The 19,302-nt window shown below is 47.6% G+C and overlaps 1 protein-coding gene across 2 annotated transcripts in view; it reads left to right on the top strand.

Moving 5' to 3' along the window:
- npc1l1 (NPC1-like 1) overlaps nucleotides 1–19,302 on the top strand; it is a 72,736-nt gene that overhangs the window by 26,569 nt on the left and 26,865 nt on the right. For both annotated transcript variants that reach the window (XM_063057177.1, XM_063057176.1), the window contains exons 6-12: nucleotides 1,836–2,018; nucleotides 2,979–3,093; nucleotides 6,897–7,024; nucleotides 8,123–8,260; nucleotides 9,870–9,959; nucleotides 14,059–14,249; nucleotides 17,133–17,260. In XM_063057177.1, coding sequence (XP_062913247.1) covers nucleotides 1,836–2,018; nucleotides 2,979–3,093; nucleotides 6,897–7,024; nucleotides 8,123–8,260; nucleotides 9,870–9,959; nucleotides 14,059–14,249; nucleotides 17,133–17,260 — 973 coding nt within the window. The remainder of the gene's footprint in view (nucleotides 1–1,835; nucleotides 2,019–2,978; nucleotides 3,094–6,896; nucleotides 7,025–8,122; nucleotides 8,261–9,869; nucleotides 9,960–14,058; nucleotides 14,250–17,132; nucleotides 17,261–19,302) is intronic.

Below are 19,302 nucleotides of genomic sequence, written 5' to 3'. Positions count from 1 at the left end.
AATTGTTTATTTCCTGGTGGTTGCTTGTTAGTATTTTTATATAATCACCTATAGACTGCTTGTTCAGTGAGTTGTCTGGTTATAGTCATAGTCATACTTTATTGATCCCGGAGGAAATTGGTTTTTGTTACAGTTGCACCATAAATAATTAAATAGTAATAAAACCATAAATAGTTAAATAGTAATATGTAAATTATGCCAGGAAATAAGTCCAGGGCTCAGGGTGTCTGACCCTCCAAGGGAGGAGTTGTAAAGTTTGATGGCCACAGGCAGGAATGACTTCCTATGATGCTCTGTGTTGCATCTCGGTGGAATGAGTCTCTGGCTGAATGTACTCCTGTGCCCACCCAGTACATTATATAGTGGATGGGAGACATTGACCAAGATGGCATGCAACTTGGACAGCATCCTCTTTTCAGACACCACCGTGAGAGAGTCCAGTTCCATCCCCACAACATCACTGGCCTTACGAATGAGTTTGCTGATTCTGTTGGTGTCTGCTACCCTCAGTCTGCTGCCCCAGCACACAACAGCAAACATGATAGCACCGGCCACCACAGACTCGTAGAACATCCTCAGCATCGTCCGGCAGATGTTAAAGGACCTCAGTCTCCTCAGGAAATAGAGACGGCTCTGACCCTTCTTGTAGACAGCCTCAGTGTTCTTTGACCAGTCCAGTTTATTGTCAATTCGTATCCCCAGGTATTTGTAATCCTCCACCATGTCCACACTGACCCCCGGATGGAAACAGGGGCCGCCATTGTTACTGTAACTGCTTGGTTTCAGTGGCAGGTATCACAATACTTGAATCTGGCTATCTCATTGGTTAACTGTTATCAATGAAATGTTCTGTTCTCAGTCGTCCGGTTTGGGAAAACCACACCACACTTTAGTCTGATGCTTTTCTCTTTGTTTCTCACCATGTTCTTCTTCTTCTTCGTCTTCTTCTTCTTCTTCTCCCTTGTAGCACTTAATAAAAGAAACAGAAGTAACAGGTTTTGTGCCTTGTCCCTGATCTCTAGAATCAGAGTCAGGTTTAACACTGACATACGTTGTGAATTTTGTTATTTTGCAGTAGCCGTACATTGCAGTAAAAAAATAATATATTGCAATAAGAAATATATATCTAAGAATTAAATTAAATTAATAGTGAAAAAAGAGAACAAAAATTAGTGAGGTAGTGTTCATGGGTTCATTGTCCATTCAGAAATCTGATGGCTGTTGGGAAGAAGCTGTTCCTGAAACGTTGATTGTGTGTCTTCAGGCTTCTGAACCTCCTCCCTGGTGGTAGCAATGAGAACAAGGCATGATCTGGGTGATGGGGGTCCTTAATGATGGACGTCACGTTTTTAAGGCATCGCTCTTTGAAGACGTCCTGGATACTGGGAAGGCTCGTGCCCCTGATGGAGATGACTAAGTCTACAACTTTCTGCAGCTTTTTCCAGTCCTGTGCAACAGCGCCCCAACCCCGTACCAGACGGTGATGCAACCAGTTAGAATAGTCATAGTCATACTTTATTGACTATGCTCTCCACGGTACATCTGTAGGAATTTGTGAGGATCTTTGGTAGCATACCAAATCTCCGCAAACTCCTAATGAAATATAACCACTGTTGTGCCTTCTTTGTAGCTGCATCGAATAGTTGTGCCCAGGTTAGATCCTCAGAGATATAGACACCCAGGAACTTGAAATTGCTCACTCTTTCCACTTCTGATCCCTCGATGAGGACTGGTGTGTTTTGTGAACAGATGTGACAATGTAGTAAGAGAAAGAACAATGGAAGATATGAAAAAGTATTGACTTGATTTTTTTTCCGGACTCTCTTCATCCACAGATTGACTCAAAGATTACGCTTGGGTTAGGCGGGATTCTTGTGGTGCTGGGAGCTGTCTTATCGTCCATGGGCTTTTACGCTTATATTGGAGTTCCTTCCTCCCTCATCGTCCTGGAGGTGGTTCCCTTTCTAGTGCTTGCTGTGGGTGCAGACAATATATTCATCCTCGTTCTCCAGTATCAGGTCAGCCACAGTTTCAGATTCAGATTCGCATGTACAGTGAAATGTGTTAACAACCAGCACGGGTAAGGGTGTGCTGTGGGGCAGCCCGCGAGTGTCGCCACACATTGCATTGGCAGCATAGTGTGCCCACCTTGTTCAGGGGCAATCAGGTTGATTGTTACTGTCCTACACAATGTGAACTTTATTGTCTTGCCGTGGCGGAACAGTGCAAAGACATCAAATCATAATCACGAGAGAAGCTGCAGATGCACACAAAATGCAACGCACACAAAATGCTGGAGGGACTCAGCAGGTCAGGCAGCATCTATGGAGGGGAATAAACTGGCGATGTTTTGGGCTGAGCCCCTTCATCAAGACAGGAAAGGGTATAATGCCAGAATAAAAAGGTGCGGAGAGGGGATGGAGGCTAGCTAGAAGGTAAAGGACTGGGGAGGAAGGAATCTGATAGGAGAGGAGAATGGACCATAGGAGAAAGGAGGGAGGAAGGGACCCAGATAGGCAGGTGAGAAGAGGTAAGGGGAATAGAAGAGGAGGAGAGAAAATGGTTTTACTGGAGGGAGCAATCGATGTTCATAACTTCAGATTGGAGGCGACCCAGACAGTTAGATGTTGCTCCTCCCCCCAGAGGGTGTCCTCATCTTCACACAAGAGGAGGCCACGGACCAACATGTTGGAATGGGAATGGGAATAGGGATTTAAATGTTTGGCCACCGGGAAGTTCTGCTTTTGGCAGATGGAGCGGAGGTGCTCGAGGAAGTCGTCAGGTTGCTGTAAGTGAGGAGAATAAGCAGTGTAAATGGCCGGTGGTGCTCATGGGTTCGTGGGCCTTTGAGAAATCTGATGGGGAAGAAGCTCTTCCTGAATTGTTGAGGGGGGAGCTTCCTGCGTGGGGCCCCTGAACAGTTCAACGAAGACCGACTCGGGCGTCTTGCCGCTGACAGGGTGACCTTCCCTTCACAGAGGGACGAGAGGAAAGCGGGAGAACCTCGGGAGGAACAGATCGGCCGTGTGCTGGGCGAGGTGGCTCCCAGCATGCTTCTCTGCAGCTTCTCCGAGTCCATCTGCTTCTTCCTTGGTAAGAGTTACATTTCGTTTTACTTCTTTGCCGAGCAATGCTCAGACGTGGGGGGATTAGAACTTCCCCCGGGAGATCCTCCCACAGCAATAAAGGCCCCAGCACAGACCAGTGCAAGTTAAAGATTCAAGGTCGTTTATTACCACGTGTGTAACGGACAACAAAATAATTGTACTCTGGATCCCAGTCAGCATCAAGAAACACAAGAAGCATGTGAGGGCCTCCATCAGTCAGGACTGACCATGGATAATGCATCCTAGCTGTCATATACACAAGCCTGGCCAGGCAGTACGATATAGACAGCAAGCTGGTTGCCTATGTCGCAAGCTCTCCCTCTTGACACATCTGATGAACCCAAAGGTACAGCAGAGACTGATACAGTTTGGTACCAGTGGTGTCACGGGAGCTGTCAGGCAACGTTGAACTCAATGTAGGACTGCCTTAGGGATTCCAGCTCCAGATTTTTCCCTCAGGGTTAACTCCCGAAGCCTTCCCCATGAGTGGGTAGAGCCGCAAGGCAGCGGAGGTTTGAGATCAGAGTTTTCCTTCTCCTAGATGAGCTGCCAACCACGGCTGACGAGCTCAATCTGCCCAAAGCGACTGATTTTAAGGCGCCCCTTTGCCCTTTCCCCTGTCAGTAGAAAAAGTTCTGTCGGGCTTAGTAGCTAAGCCATACACAAAGGCCAGGAGCTGGACTTGATTGTCAGAGGCTATTTGACATGTTCGCCATTGGGAGCATTGAATAGGTAGTGGGAGCTTGTCCCCATTACCGCCCCCAGCTGTAACAATATTAAGGAACCATAATAAGCATAAAGAACACAATAAATAACAATCTAAATGCAATCCTATAAACGTAATGAGTGTGGTGATATAAACGTAAGGTTAGCTTATATACATATGTATGTTGTGTGGCCTGGTGAGAATGAAGGGCTTAATATATGAGGAGACTTCATTGTCTCTGGCCTGTACACAATGGAGTTTAGAAGGATGAGGGGAGGATGATATTGAACCCTACCGAATATTGAAAGATCAGGGGTGCCCAACCTTTTTTATACCATGATCTCCTACCATTAACCAAAGGGTCCACGGACCCCAGGGGAACCCTGGCCTAGACCGAGTGGACATGGAGAGGAGGTAATGATATTGGTTTATTATTGTCACGTGTACTGAGATAGATAGTCTTGCGTACTGTTCCTACAGATCAGAACGTTGCATTGAGGTAGAACAATAACAATGCAGAAAACCTCCATAAGCCACCAAAAGAGTGCAGCACAGGTAAACGTTAAAGTGGAAGACCATAACAAGGTAGATTGTGAGGCCAAGAATCCATCTTAACACACAAGAAGTCTGGTGAACAGCAGGGTAGAAGCTCTCCTTCAACCTGGTGGTAACGTGCTTTCAGAATTTTGGATCTGCTGCCTGACGGGAAAGGGTGGAAGAGAAGACGTCCGGGGTAGTTGGGATCTTTGATTCTGCTGGCTGATTTGGGGGCAGCAGCAAGAAGTGTGGAGAGAGTCCATGGAGGGGAGGCTGGTTTCTGCAATGTGATGAGCTGCATCCACAGCTCTCTGCAGTTTCTTACGGTCACGGGCAGAGCCAGGTGCCGTTCCGAGCCCAGATAAGATGCCTGAGGAGTGGGATCTGGAAGGGAACCACAGTAACGGGGAGAACGTGAATACTCCGCACAGAAAGCACCAGAGGTCAGGATCGAACCTTTGCCATCTACATAATATGACTTGACTTGACCCCCCGCCGAAGCCCTCACCCACCGCTGTAATACCGCCTCGTTTGGTGATACCAGCAACTCTTTTGGTTGACCCCATTCATTTCATATCGGAAAATCTTCTGTCCGTGTGTTCAAAGTTCAAAGTAAGGAGTGTGTTGTGTCTTACTCAGCCACCACCACCACAGCATCCTGCTTAAGTGAAGCCCGAAGTTTCAGATTATTCTCCAGCTTTTTAAATCCCTCAGCGGTTTTGCCCCTCCCTGTCTCTGTAACCTCCTCCTGCTCCATTGCCTCCAAAATACCGAAACTTCCAATTCTGGTCAGCTGACCCCCTCCACCCCACCCAAGTTTAAATGTTCTACTCAAATGTTAGCTTTCCAAGAGCTCTAATCTTTCGAAATCCATCCCTAAACATCTCTGCCTCTACATCTCTGTCACTTAAAGTGTTCCTTAAAGCTTTCGAGTCAGGCTTTGCATCAGACCCAATTCCTCTTCTCTAACGCGAAACCTCCTTCAGTTTGATTCTGATCGGAGCCAGGTTTGTTAGCACCGAGATACGTTGTGAAATTTGACATTTTGTGGCAGCAGTACACTGCAATACATTTTTAAAAAATGACCACAATATACAACAAGGAATATAAAAAAAATAAAAGTAGTGCAAGAAAGAGCAAATAGTGAAGTAGTGTTCACGGGCTCAGAAATCTGGCGGCAGAGCAGGAGAAGCTGTTCCCGAATCACTGAGTGCGTGTATCGAGCCCCTTCCACACTTCACACATCAGAATCAGGTTTACTGTCACCGGCGTACGCCGTGAAGTTTGTTGTTAACTTTGCCGCAGCAGTACAATGCAATACATGATAAAAGAGAGAAAAAATGCGAATTATAGTTAGTGTGCATATATAAAACAGTTAAGTAATAGTGCAAAAAATAAGAAATGAAGAATAGTAGTGGGGTAGGGTTCATGGGTTCAATGCCCATTCTGAAATCGGACAGCAGAGGGGAAGAAGCTGTTCCTGAACCACTGAGTGTGTTTTTTTCAGGCTCCTGTACCTCCTTCCTGATGGTAGCAATGAGAAGAGGGCATGTCCTGGGTGGTGGGGGTCCTTAATGATGGACACCACCTTTTCTGAGGGTGTCATGGATACTACGGAGGCTAGTGCCCATGATGGAGCTGATGAAGTTTACAACTCTTTGCGGCTTACTTCGATACTGTGCAGTAGCCTCCCCCCGCCCCCAATACCAGACGTTGGTGCAGCCAGTTAGAATAGTTTCCACAGCACATCTGTAGAAATTTGCAAGAGTTTTTGGTAAAATGGAAGAGTTCTGTGAGTGGTAATCTTGAACACCGGGTTAGCTCGAAGGACAGAATGTGGTAGGTAGCAATGACACTGTCCGACCGCTCCTGTGACCCCTGTCAATCCTGAGCCTACATTTACGCACACTTTCCTTGTGACTCTGTGTGTTCCCCCCGGCGCTCCTCATTGCAAAGGGTTGTGAGGCTCCTGGCACCTGTACGTTGCCCCCAGTGTGGGTGCAAGTTAGAATATGGCAGTTACAGCCAGAGACTCATTCCACCGAGATGCAGCACAGAGCATCATAGGAAGTCATTCCTGCCTGTGGCCACCAAACTTTACAACTCCTCCCTTGGAGGGTCAGACACCCTGAGCAAATAGGCTGGTCCTGGACTTATTTCCTGGCATAATTTTCATATTACTATTTAATTATCTATGGTTTTATCACTATTTAATTATTTATGGTGCAACTGTAACGAAAACCAATTTCCCCCGGGATCAATAAAGTATGATTATAACTATGACTATGAGTACAGGAAGAGCGTATAAACTTAATGTCAGTGGCGGGAATCAAACCCAGATCACTGACACTGCAATAGTGTTAAAATAACCACTACACTACCATGCTGTTGCATACAAACGTGGAGCTGGGTGGTTTAACCTTGACATCTCAGAGCAGCTAGCTGGAGGATTTAAACCGATTACCCGTTATTGTTGGTGGGGATGGTAATGGCTGTTTCACTGGTTTGAGCAACTGCCTGGCTTAAAAGGAGAAATGTCGCTGCAGGTGCCCTCACCAAGATGCCAGCGGTGCGCACGTTCGCGCTGTACGCGGCACTGGCTGTACTCCTCGACTTCCTGCTCCAGATGTCGGCCTTCGTAGCCCTGTTGTCCCTGGACGCTCGGAGAGAGGAGGTACTGTGAACTCGCCCTGGCTTGATTCTGCCTCTCGATCGAAGCATTTACACAGTCAGATAGCATAGATCACTGGTGCGATCACTCATGGGGAGATCGATTACAAACATTTCCAACCCACATCTACAACCCTCCATCAAATAACCTCACAACAGATAATATGTAGCACTTTAATACACAAATAATATGGCCACAAAGAACTTGCCACTTCGATTGATCCATTTCTGTGATTAATAAACACAAGAGGTTCTGCAGATGCTGGAAATCCAGAGCAACACACACACAAAACGCTGGAGGAGCTCAGCAGGTCGGGCAGCATCTATGGAAGGGAATGAACAGTCAACGTTTCGGGCCGATGCCCTGCATCAGGACTGGAAAGCAAGGGGGAAAACACAAGATTCTGCAGATGCTGCAAATCCCGAGGAACACAAAATACTAGAGGAAGTCAGCGAGTGAGGCAACATCTGTCAAGGGGAATAAATCTTTGATGAAGGATCTCAGCCTTCATTGATCAAGATTTCCAGCAGCTCTTGTGTCTCTTAATACAAAGCAAGATACGTTCCTCTCCTAAATGTCAGCTAGCAGTCACCTCCAAGCAGAGAGTGTCTAACAAACATTTGAAACAAACATTTTTCAGTACAAATAAGGCAACATATCAAATCTACAGTCCTCAACATGAGATTCTGCAGATGCTGGAAATCCAAAGCAGCAGACACAATGTTGGAGGAACTGAGCAGGTCAGGCAGCATCTGTAGAGGGGAATAAACAGCTGATGTTTCAGGCCGAGACCCTTTCTCAGGACTACTCAGAGTCCTTCAGGTCAAGACCCTTCAAGTTCCTGATGAGGGGTCTCAGTCTGAAACATCGACTGTTCCTTCCTCTGTTGCTGCCTGACCTGCTGAGTTCCTCTAGTACTTTGTGTGCGTTACCTACAATCCTTGATCAAATAATCTGAGGCAGACGTAAAGAACACACAAATAATATGGCCACAAAGAATTTGCCTCTTTGATTAATCCAATTCTGTGATTAGCGCATGTAAAACACATTGCTTTACATCAAATCTGAAGCATGCCACAATTCTTGCACTCTCTCCTGTAGGCAGCCAGGTTTGACATATGTTGCTGCGTACAGTCAAAACATAGGAAGAAGAAGAAGAAGAGAGACGGTGTCTTGCTGACCTTAATGAGAGAGTATTATGCCCCTTTCCTACTGCACTCTGTTACAAGGATTATTGTGGTAAGAGAATTGAAATTGGTTTATTATTGTCACAGGTACTTTCTCCCATCAGGCAGGAAGCTCCGAAGCATAAAGACAAGAACGGTCAGGATGGGAAACAATTTCTTCCCCCCAGGCCATTAGGCTTCTGAACTCCCTGCCACGTTGCATTTGACGAGCCACTGGATCATTTGTACTGCACCCGACAATATTTAATTTGTGTACTTTACTTTGTTTATCTATGCCTAATTAATTTGTAGATTTAATTCTTACTTTCCTAAATTACTGTGTGTTATATGTACTACTGTGTTGGCGCGTGGCCAAGTGGTTAAGGCGTTCGTCTAGTGATCTGAAGGTCGCTAGTTCGAGCCTTGGCTGAGGCAGTGTGTGTGTGTCCTTGAGCAAGGCACTTAACCACACATTGCTCTGCGACGACACCGGTGCCAAGCTGTATGGGTTCTAATGCCCTTCCCTTAGACAACATCGGTGGCGTGGAGAGGGGAGACTTGCAGCGTGGGCAGCTGCCGGTCTTCCATACAACCTTGCCCAGGCCTGCGCCCTGGAAACCTTCCAAGGTGCAATTCCATGGTCTCATGAGACTAACAGATGCCTATTAGATTATTAGATATGTACTACTGTGCTTTACACCCTGATCCAGAGAAACGTTGTCTTTGTTTGACAATATACATGTATATAGTTAGATAACAATAGCTTGACTTGACTTGATATACTGATCATGTACTGATGTACCAATGCTTAGGGAGAGTTAGCACCTCTGGTGAAGGGGCTTGTCGAGTCCATTCTGGGGCAGCTCGCTCACCTTTGGTCCCCACCAGACACTCAGCTCTCACCTGTGGCTCCAAGTAGCTGTTTGCATGCTTTGACATCCGGATTAAACCAGGTGAGGGTAGCTGTCGCCCTCACAGCCCAGTGCGATAGGGACATGCCTGTCCTAGCCTGCAAAGTCAGCTCCTGCAGACTGGGCGGATGAGATCTACAGGGAGATCTGACGGCCAGGAAGACGGTACTGCAGCGCTCCGTGGAGACCAAAGGGCTTGACCAGGCACAGGAGGAGTCAGAGTGGAGGAACAGAGGGATCTTGGGGTCCTTGTACATAGATACCTCCAAGTTGTAGTGCAAGTTGATAGGGAGGTTAGAAAGCATAGAGTGTGTTGCCCTTCATTAGCCTGGGCATTGAGTTCAAGAGCCATGAGGTAATGTTGTGGCTCTATAAAACACTGGTTAGACCACACTTGGTGTATTGTGTTCAGTTCCGGTCACCTCCTAACAGGAAGGATGTGGTGGATGTGTGAACGTTGGGGGCATTTAAGGGACTCTTAGATAGGCACATGGATAGTAGAAAAATGAAGGGCTACGTGGGAGGGAAGGGTTAGATTGATCACAGATGAGGTAGGTTAAAAGGTCAGCACAACGTTGTGGGCCGAAGAGCCTGTGTTCTAAAAGAGAGAATGTTTGGGGTGGGTGGGGGTCTTTGATTGCTCTGGCTGTTTTACTGAGGCTGTGGGAATACAATACACACCCACACCCACCCATGGTCCGTCTGGTCTCACTTGTCCATTGTAGGTCTCCCTGTGTCAAACTTCACTGACAATTCTTTCTTTATTTCTAGATGATTACGTTCCTCTTCATGCTGTGCGCTGCTATATTTTTGATGTTACATGTCCGCGTGGGCCTCGACCAGGAGCTGGCTTTGCCAACGGTTAGTGTTCAACCATCTCACTCCCTCTGCCTGGACCGTTCCCCCAGCTGGCTGGCTGTTTCCTGGTCTCCTTACTCCTACCCTCACTACCCAGAGTGCGGATGAACAGAGGGTCCTGGCAGAACTTGTCTGTAAATCCCCGAAAGTGTATGGACAGATATAGTGGTGGAAAAGGCCGAAGGGCCCCGGCCTACATCCATCTTGGCACAAGCAGAAGATCTGAGACACCATGTTGCAACCTTGTGAAATGTTGGTCAGGCCCCACCTGGAGCGCCGTGTGCAGTTCTGGGCACCACACTGCAGGAGGGTGCAGAGGAGATTCAACAGGTTGTTGACTTGATTGGAGCATTTGAGGCACGAGGAGACACCAGATAGGGTTGGAGTGCTTTCCCCTGGAGTGGAGGAGGCTGTGGGTTGACTTGATAGGGATGTTTATAATTAGGAGGCATTACTAGGGTAGATAGACAGGAACATAATTTGGCCCATCAAGTCTGCTCTACCCTTCCATCACGTGGAATTTATTATTCCACTGAAAACTATTCTCCTGCCTTCTCCCTGTAACCTTTGATGCCCTGACTAATCAAGAACCTATCAACCTGTTTTAAATACACTGTCACTTAACCTCCACCATATTGCAATATTCCCCTTTTCTCTCTCTTCTCCTTTGCCTTAAGACATGCTGATACGGTAAGACCAGAAGACATAGGTGCAGAATTAGGCCATTCAGCCCATCTAGTCTGCTCCACCATTCCATCGTAGCTTATTTAATTTCCCTCTCAACACCATTCTCCTGCCTTCCCCCTGTAACCTTTGACACCCTGACTAATCAAGAACTTATCATCTTCTGCTTTAAATATATCCAGTGACTTGGCCTTCTGAGCCATCTGTGGCAAAGAATTCCACAGATTCACCGCCCTCCGGTTAAAGAAATTCCGCCTCATCTCTGTTCTACAGGGACGTCCTTCTATTCTGTGGCCGTGCCCTCTGGTCTGAGACTCCCTCACTATTGGAAACATCTTCTGCACGTCCACTCAGAAATAGTTCAGTTCAATTCAAGTTTAATTGTCATTTAACCATACATGAATACTCATGAATACGACCAAACGAGACGGTGTTGCTGTGGGGACAAGGTGGAAAGACACACACAGTAAGCACACACAAGATCACAAGCAGGTAATAAGAGTCCCGAGATCCACCTCCTCGCTCCCTGCGACATCGCGGCTTGATGTGTACAAGTCAACAAACCCACCCACAGAATATGAGTAAAAACATGAAGACACAGAAAATGCGTATGTAGAGTCCAGACCCTCCCAGCCCACTGATATCATCTGTCAACTGGCCCCAATAGGTGGTACCATGGCTTTCAGGCCTAGTCCTTGTCCTGAAGCCTGACTACCTCTAGGCAAATCTGTGGCTTTGAGGCCCAGTCCTTGCCCTGAAGCCCGACTCCCTGTAGGCAACACCATGGCTCTAGGGCCCAGCCCTTGGCCCGACGCCTGATTCCCTCTAGGCGAATCAGTGGCTTTGAGGCCTAGTCCTTGTTCTGAAGCCCAACTCCCTTTAGGCGAATCCGTAGCTTCGAGGCCCAGTTCCCACCCTGACGCCCAGCTCTCTCTAGGTGACACCATGGCTTTGAGGCCCGGTCCTTGGCTCGACACCTGACTCCCGTTAGGTGAATCAGTGGCTTTGAGGTCCAGTCCGCACCCTGAAGCCTGACTCCCTCTAGGCGAATCCGTGACTTTGAGGCCTTGTTCTCACCCTGACTCCCAACCCCCTCCAGGTGACACCATGGCTTTGAGGCCCGGTCCTTGGCCCGATACCTGACTCCCGCTAGGCAACACTGTTGCTTTAAGGCCCAGTCCTTGGTCCGAAGCCCGACTCCCTCTAGGCGAATTGGTGGTGTTGAGGCCCAGTCCTCGCATGTACTCTATCCTACTGCCTGTTCCACCGCTGGTGTTTAGGGCAGCAATGAAGGTTCTCCATCTCTGGTGGTGTTCAGGACTTCCTACGTTGTGTCAGCAGCTCGGTTTTCACTGCTGTCAGTGATACAAGTCCCGGGTGGAGACTCGGGATTACCATTACACTCAGATGTAGAAGGATTCTTCATTGCTGTTTCCGTACAATTTGGTTTTACCAGTCAGCGTTGTTAGCCCTGGGCTGAACCCTAAATGTGGAGGACAGGTGGACCACTCTTAGACTGGTCTCTACCCTTTGACCTGTTTAGCATGGGTGACCCTACCAAGAGCCACAACTTAAAGCCCTGACTCCAGCCAGCATTGCTCTCCGGGTCACTGAGGCACGCAAGCCTCCAAACCCAACGACAAGGTTGTGGTCCTCTTGGAGATCTGAGGTAGTAAGAAAGTTTATTTTCCCTGTGTGAGGGTATTTAAAACAAGAATATAAGGAGGCTTAGAGGGGATCTGAGAGGGATGATTTTTACACCCAGAGGATGGTTCAAAGGTTCTTCGCACACATCCACGAAAACAGAGCAGTGGCCCAAAGAATGAATGACAGTTAAACATAAGAACCCCAAAGAACCCCCAACTCCCCTCCCTGCTGTTGAAATCTGGATCACACTGAAGGGGGTGGGAGATGGGAGGCAGAGGCGAATGACATTTAGGAAGCATTTGGATAAGCACCTGAATCATCAAGGCTTTGCTGCTTGCTGGGCTCTGTGTTGTTACTGCCGAGCGTTGTGGGCATCCTACATTGGCATCAGGATGTGTAGCCATACTTGTGGGCTGCCCCCAGCACCTCTTTGGGTTGCGTTGGTTGTTATCGATGAGTTGATGCGAGTCCGAATGTGAAGGTTGTGGACCAGTGAGGGTCCGCGGGACTCGAACAGACACAGAGATGGTCATCGTAGTCAGGCTGGAAGCGTGGCCTGCTCCTTGCGGAACAGCACCATGGGGAAGAGGGGAGTACAAAAGGAGGCCATTGGGCCCATCGAGCCCAATTTGGCCTGCGATCAAAAGTTGAAATTAACTTTATTATCAAAGTACGTATTTGTCATCTGATCATGATGTGCCATGTAATATAACATAAACGATCATGGTCTTTCCGCAGCTTGGCAAATTTTTCTACAGAAGCGGTTTGCCATTGCCTTGTTCTGGGCAGTGTCTTTACAAGACGAGTGACCCCAGCCATTATCAATACCCTTCAGAGATTGTCTGCCTGGCGTCAGTGGTCACATAACCAGGACTTGTGATCTGCACCGGCTGCTCGTACAACCATCCACCACCTGCTCTCATGGCTTCACGTGACCCTGTTCGGGGGCTAAACAGGTGCTACACCTTGCCCGAGGGTGACTTGCAGGCTAGTGGAGGGAAGGAGCACCTCACACCTCCTTTGGTAGAAATGTATCCCCACCCCACCACCCAAACATACATGTCACCATATACAATGTTGAGATTCATTTTCTTGTAGGCATTCACAGTAAATACAAAGAAACAAAATATACACAAACAATAATGATAAACATGAGATGAAAAGTCCTTGAAAGTGAGTCCACAGGTTGCCAGAGGTATTAGTGGTGACGTCCCCGGGGCGAATGAGGGATGGATGGGCGAGATACCAGGAGGCTGGTTCTTCATGCAGCAGATCTAGAACCCAGGAGCCTGTCTGTGTAATGACTGGAATGGCTTTGACTGAGAGGTTCTCTCTTCCCAGGGCTGTCTCTGTTTGGACTGATAGATTTGGGAACTTTCAGGGAATCGGTTGATTTGGGAAGGGAGTGGTGAATCAAACTGGTCTCACTGAATGGAGGGGCAGAGCTCGGTGCCCACAGGGCGTACTCGTCATCATCAACGTTATGTGGCATGTCGCGTGAAGCGGGTGATCATGGCCTTCCATCTGTCCTGAATGTGAGAAGCTCACAAGGTGTACTGGTGTTCTGAGCCAGGGGTGGTGGTAGAGGTGGATACGTTAGGGACATCTAGATGGCATGTGGAGGATAAAAAAATGGAGGATTATGTAGCAGGAAAGAGTGAGAATAGGTTGAAAGGTCAGCACAACATTGTGGGCCGAAAGGCCTGGACTGTATTACGTTCTATGTGCTATCATCGTGCCTGACCTACAATCTAAACTTTTCTTCTCTCAGGACTCATACATGTTGGATTACTTTGCTGCCCTCAACAAATATTTTGAAGTGGGTGTCCCTGTGTACTTCGTCACAACTGCCGGTTACAACTTCTCCACCAGAGCTGGGATGAACGGAGTCTGTGCCAGCGTGGGATGTGACAACAACTCCCTGGCGCAGAAGATCCAGTACGCCACGGAGTTCCCCAAAGAGTGAGTGTCATTGAAATAACGTAGACAGGTCACTCACACAGACACAGACACACAGACACACACACACACATACACATACACACACACACAGACACAGACACAGACACATACACATACATATATACACACACACACACACACACACACACACACACACACAGAGACACATACACATACATATATATACACACACACACACAGACACACACAGAGACACATACACATACATATATATACACACACACACACACAGACACACACACACACATACACATACACATACACACACACACAGACACAGACACATACACATACATATATATATACACACACACACACACACAGATACACACACACACACAGACACACACAAACACACACACACTCACACACACACATACATGCAGACACACACAGACACACACACATACACACAGACAGACAGACAGACACACACACACACACACACACACACACACACACACACACACACACACATGCACAGACACACACACACACAGACACACACACACACAAAACCATGCAACCATGTTGCAGTTGTACAAGACGTTGGTGAGGCCAAATTTGGAGTATTGTGTGCAGTTCTGATTGCCTACCTACAGAAAAGGTATCGATAAGCTTGAAAGAGTGTAGAAAAAATGATTTTATTTATTTATTTGGTTTATGATACAGCACGGAATAGGCTCTTCCAGCCCTTCAAGCTGCACCACCCAGCAACCCCTGATTTAACCCTAGTATGACCACGGGACAACTTACAATGACCAATTAACCTACTAACCGGGTACATTTGGACTCTGGGAGGAAACTGGAGGAAATGAAGAAAAATCCACAGAAAAGTCCTCAGAATTGAACTCCAAACTCCGGTGCCCCGAGCTGTAATAGTGTCATGGTTTCGTGGCCCCCAACGAGATGTACGAGGATGTTGCCAGGACGCAAGGACCCGAGTTAGAGGGAAAGGTTGAATAGGTTGGGACTTTATTCCGTGGAGCGCTACAGAGTGAGAATCTGAATCTGATGGGAGGTCTTACAGGGGTTTGCAAGGTTATGAGGGTACATAAGGGTGAATGCATGCAGGCCTTTTCTCCTCAGGGACATTACAATCAGACGTGATAGGTTTCGGGTGAAAGGTGCAATGTTTAAGGGGAATCCGAGGGGAGCTTTTTCACTCGGAATGGTGTGAGTGTGGGATGAGCTGCCAGTGGGACTGGTGGGTGTGGGTTCAGTTGTAACATTGAAGAGAAATTCGGACCGCTACATGGATGGGAGGGGTACGGAGAGCTATGGTCCGGGCGCAGGTCGATGGGACTAGGCAGAAGTTCAGGTTGGCATGAACTAGATGGGCCAAAGGGCCTGTTTCTGTGCTGTAGTGCTCTGTGACTCTGACAGTCACACATGTGTGTGTGTGTGTGTCCAGTGTAAAGTCCACCACATTAAAAAAAATACTTCCATTGATAGTGGAATTGGTAATTCACCATCCAACTCTTAGGGAATCCTAATGCATCGCCGATGATTCCTGCAGCCTCTCCTACCCACCGGGGCTCGGTTTCCCTCAAAGCACACCTCAGCCATCACTAGTACCTGCACCCCCTCTAAATTCACCTGGTACTGTTCTCCAGCGTGGCAGGGTGGAGCTATGCTTCCACCAAAGGAGGTGTAAGACCATGATCGCCCACGTCGTACAACACGGTGGGTAATGGACAAACTGTTTTCTGCCCATCTTGAAACTTACCAGGACTTTTCTGGCCACACTCCCTATAAAATTCACCAGATTCAATGGAAAAAATATTATTTTTACAGTGTACGACAGTTGAATTGACGGAGTATCATTTGAATAACATCTGTCGGTCAAGATTTTCCCTGCACCTTGGTACTTGAGACAATGATAAACCAATACAATACAAATAGGTCAGCACCATGTAAGTCTCTCACCTGCTCCCCCTCTTAGAAAGTAACACGGATGAAAGAATTCCTTGGATTTAAGAATTGGAGAGGCTCCAGAGGAGATTCACAACAATCATCCTAGAAACGAAAGGGTTAAAATATGAGGAGTATTTGATGGTTCTGGGCCTGTACTCACTGGAGTTCAGATGAATGAAGGGTGATCTCATTGAAACCTATCAAATATTGAAAGGCCTAAGTAGAATGGATGTGGAGAGGATGTTTCCTGGTGGGGGGGGGGGCGGTGTCTAGGATCAGGGGGCACAGCCTTAGAATAGAGCATCTCCGTCCCTTTAGAACAGAGATGAGGAGGAAGTTCTTCAACAAGAGGGTGGTGAATTGGTGGAACCCATTGCCAGAGATGGCTGTGGAGGGCAAGTCATTGGCGGAGATTGATAGGTTCTTGATTGGTAAGGGTGTTAGAGGTTACAGGGAGAAGCAGGAGACTGGGGTTGAGAGGGATAATAAATCAGCCTTGATGGAATGACATAGCTGACTCAGTTGGCTAATTCTGCACCCCTGCCTCATGGTCTTATGGTCTAATAAAAATAGAGGGTTATGTGAGAGGGAAGAGTTTGACCTTGGAGTGGGTTAAAGGGTCAGCTCAACATTGTGGGCTGAAAGGCCTGTATTGTGCTGTACTGGTCTATGTTCTGTGGTTGCGCAGAGACTTTGGACTGAGCAGCTCTGTGTTGCTGTGACTATCTGCCAAGATACTGAGCCTCTCTGGAGTTGACCAAATTGAACAACTTGGTTCTTGGCCCAAAATATTACTGGTTATTCCTGTCCATAGAGGCTGCCTGACCCGCTGAATTTCTCCAGACTTTGTTTGTGTGTTGCTGTGGATATCCGTCATCTGCAGACTCTCTTGTGTCCGAACAGTTTGTGTTGTTTTTCTCACCCTAGCCCTCTCTCTCCCCTCAGGTCCTATATGGCCATCCCTGCTTCCTCGTGGGTGGATGATTTTATTGACTGGCTAAACCCCATGTCACGTTGCTGTAGAACCTTCATCTTTGGACCCAATGCTGGCCAGTTCTGCCCAGCTACCAATGGTATGCACTCTTTCCCACCCGTGTGGGGTCTCTTTGCTCAATGGCCGTGGCGTCGGATCCGGTGATTTGGGTTCTTCAGAAGTAAAGAACGAGGCGTGAAACGTGTTGCTTTCTGCCGTTTATTGAGTGTTACAAGAGCAAAGGACGAACAAAGAAAATGACAGAACAAAGGCATTGCGGTCGCTCTGTATAAAAACTAGCTCAGACTCAAAAGATTACAAAGCATTGCATGAAAACGTAAACCCAAGAGATTCTACAGATGCTGGAGGAACTCGGCAGGTCAGGGGGCATCTATGAAGCCCCCCCTCACCCCTGCTGAGGCATAGGCCGCCAACAGTATCTCACCAGAGTCTTCTGCCTTGGACCAGTCTTTCCCGTTGTCCCTGGGGTAGTCCATCTTCCTGCTGGATCCTTCCTCTCCCAGGGCTGAGATCTTTGGAGCTCCTTCTCTGTAACACTGGGTTTTTACAGGATGGGGTTGCCCAACCCCCACCTCCTTTCACAGGTGGGCTAGGGACCGTCCAAGGCAACTTCTACAGAGCCGAATATACAGTTGGAAGTTTCAGGCCGAGTCCTGATGAATGGTCTCGGCCCGAACGTTGACTGTTTACTCCTCTCCTCTCCATAGATGCTGTCTGGCCTGCAGAGTTCCTCCAGCATTTTGTATATTTTACGATAACAAATAGACTATGAAATAGCCAGGTTCAAAAGACATGACACCTGCTGCAGGAAAACAAAGAAGCTTACAGAAGCAGCTATGTTACAATTACTGGAAAATTCACTTCACAGTTATACATAAATACTGGCAATTAGATCAACACTCTTACAGGTCAGGGGTCAGGGTTCAGGGTTCAATTCCAGTGCAGTCGATATGGAGTTGGTACATTCCTTCCTGCGACTATGTGGTTTTTGTAGAAAACATAGAAAACCTACTGCACAATACAGGCCTTTCGGCCCATGATGTTGTGCCGAACATGTACGTACTTTAGAAATGGGTTACCTATAGCCTCCACCAACGTCACCGTCGCCGGCAGCCCATTTCCACGCACTCACCACTCTCTGCTTAAAAAAACTGACCCTGACATCTTCTCTTTACCTACTTCATCTGGGTGGTGGTTTTCCGTGACAGACTGATCTGTATCCAGAGCTGTCTGCCTTGAGGGCAGAGCAGTTGCCGTGCCCAGCTGCGATGCTTTGAGATAGGATGCTGTCAGTAGTGCATCTGTAAATGTTGGTGAGGGTCAACGGAAAGGTACTGAATTTCCTTAGCCTTCTGAGGGAGTAGAGGTGCTCGGCGTGCTCTCTTGGCTGTAGCATCTCCTCTGAGGCTGGAGTGTGGGAGTGTGAGGGAGTCATTTTAATTTGCCACCTGAAGAATGAATAGCATTGTAATCACAGAAGTGAGAAGCTAGTTACACGGGAACCCACCACGTTAAAAGCCACACAGCTGGAAGTGCCGCTACCTCAGCCTGCCAGAGACCCAGGTTCGAGCCTGACCCCTAATACTGCCCGTGTGGAGTTTGCACGTTCTCCCTGTGGCCGTGTGAGTTTCATACGTGGAGCAATCCATGTTCCAGGCCTGTTTCCGTTCTGTACGTGGAAATACATACAAAACCATGTCAGACATCCCACCCTGCAAAAACTCATTTCAGGGAGGTAGCACCATCAATTTGCAGGAGACTTCTGGGAGGGGTGGGATATCTGCAATAGAGTAGCTCCTGAGCAGCTAGCCAGCTAGTTTAAATAACGTTAGCTATGCTAATGAATGAATGACACCTGTTAAACTCACCTCAGCATGTCTTTTACAGTCTTAACCCACCATGGGCAATAGAAAAGTCACTGTTGCAAACAGTACAGCGAGCAACACTGTCGTTATTTTGACCCCTATTAGGCAGGGGTACACTTTAGTGTAGTCTGGGGAGACGTACGTTTTATATTTTCTTTTTTTTGGAACACTGCCATGGCGCACTCTCACGCTCTCTCTCTCTCTCGCTCGCTCTCAAAAAAATTGATTTCCATGATATTGTATATAATTTGCGGGC

This window comes from Mobula hypostoma, chromosome 8 (genome assembly GCF_963921235.1).
Source record: "Mobula hypostoma chromosome 8, sMobHyp1.1, whole genome shotgun sequence".
NCBI lineage: Eukaryota > Metazoa > Chordata > Chondrichthyes > Myliobatiformes > Myliobatidae > Mobula > Mobula hypostoma.
The sequence above is the reverse complement of the archived record's forward strand: the minus strand, read 5'-3'. Positions and strand labels throughout refer to the sequence as shown.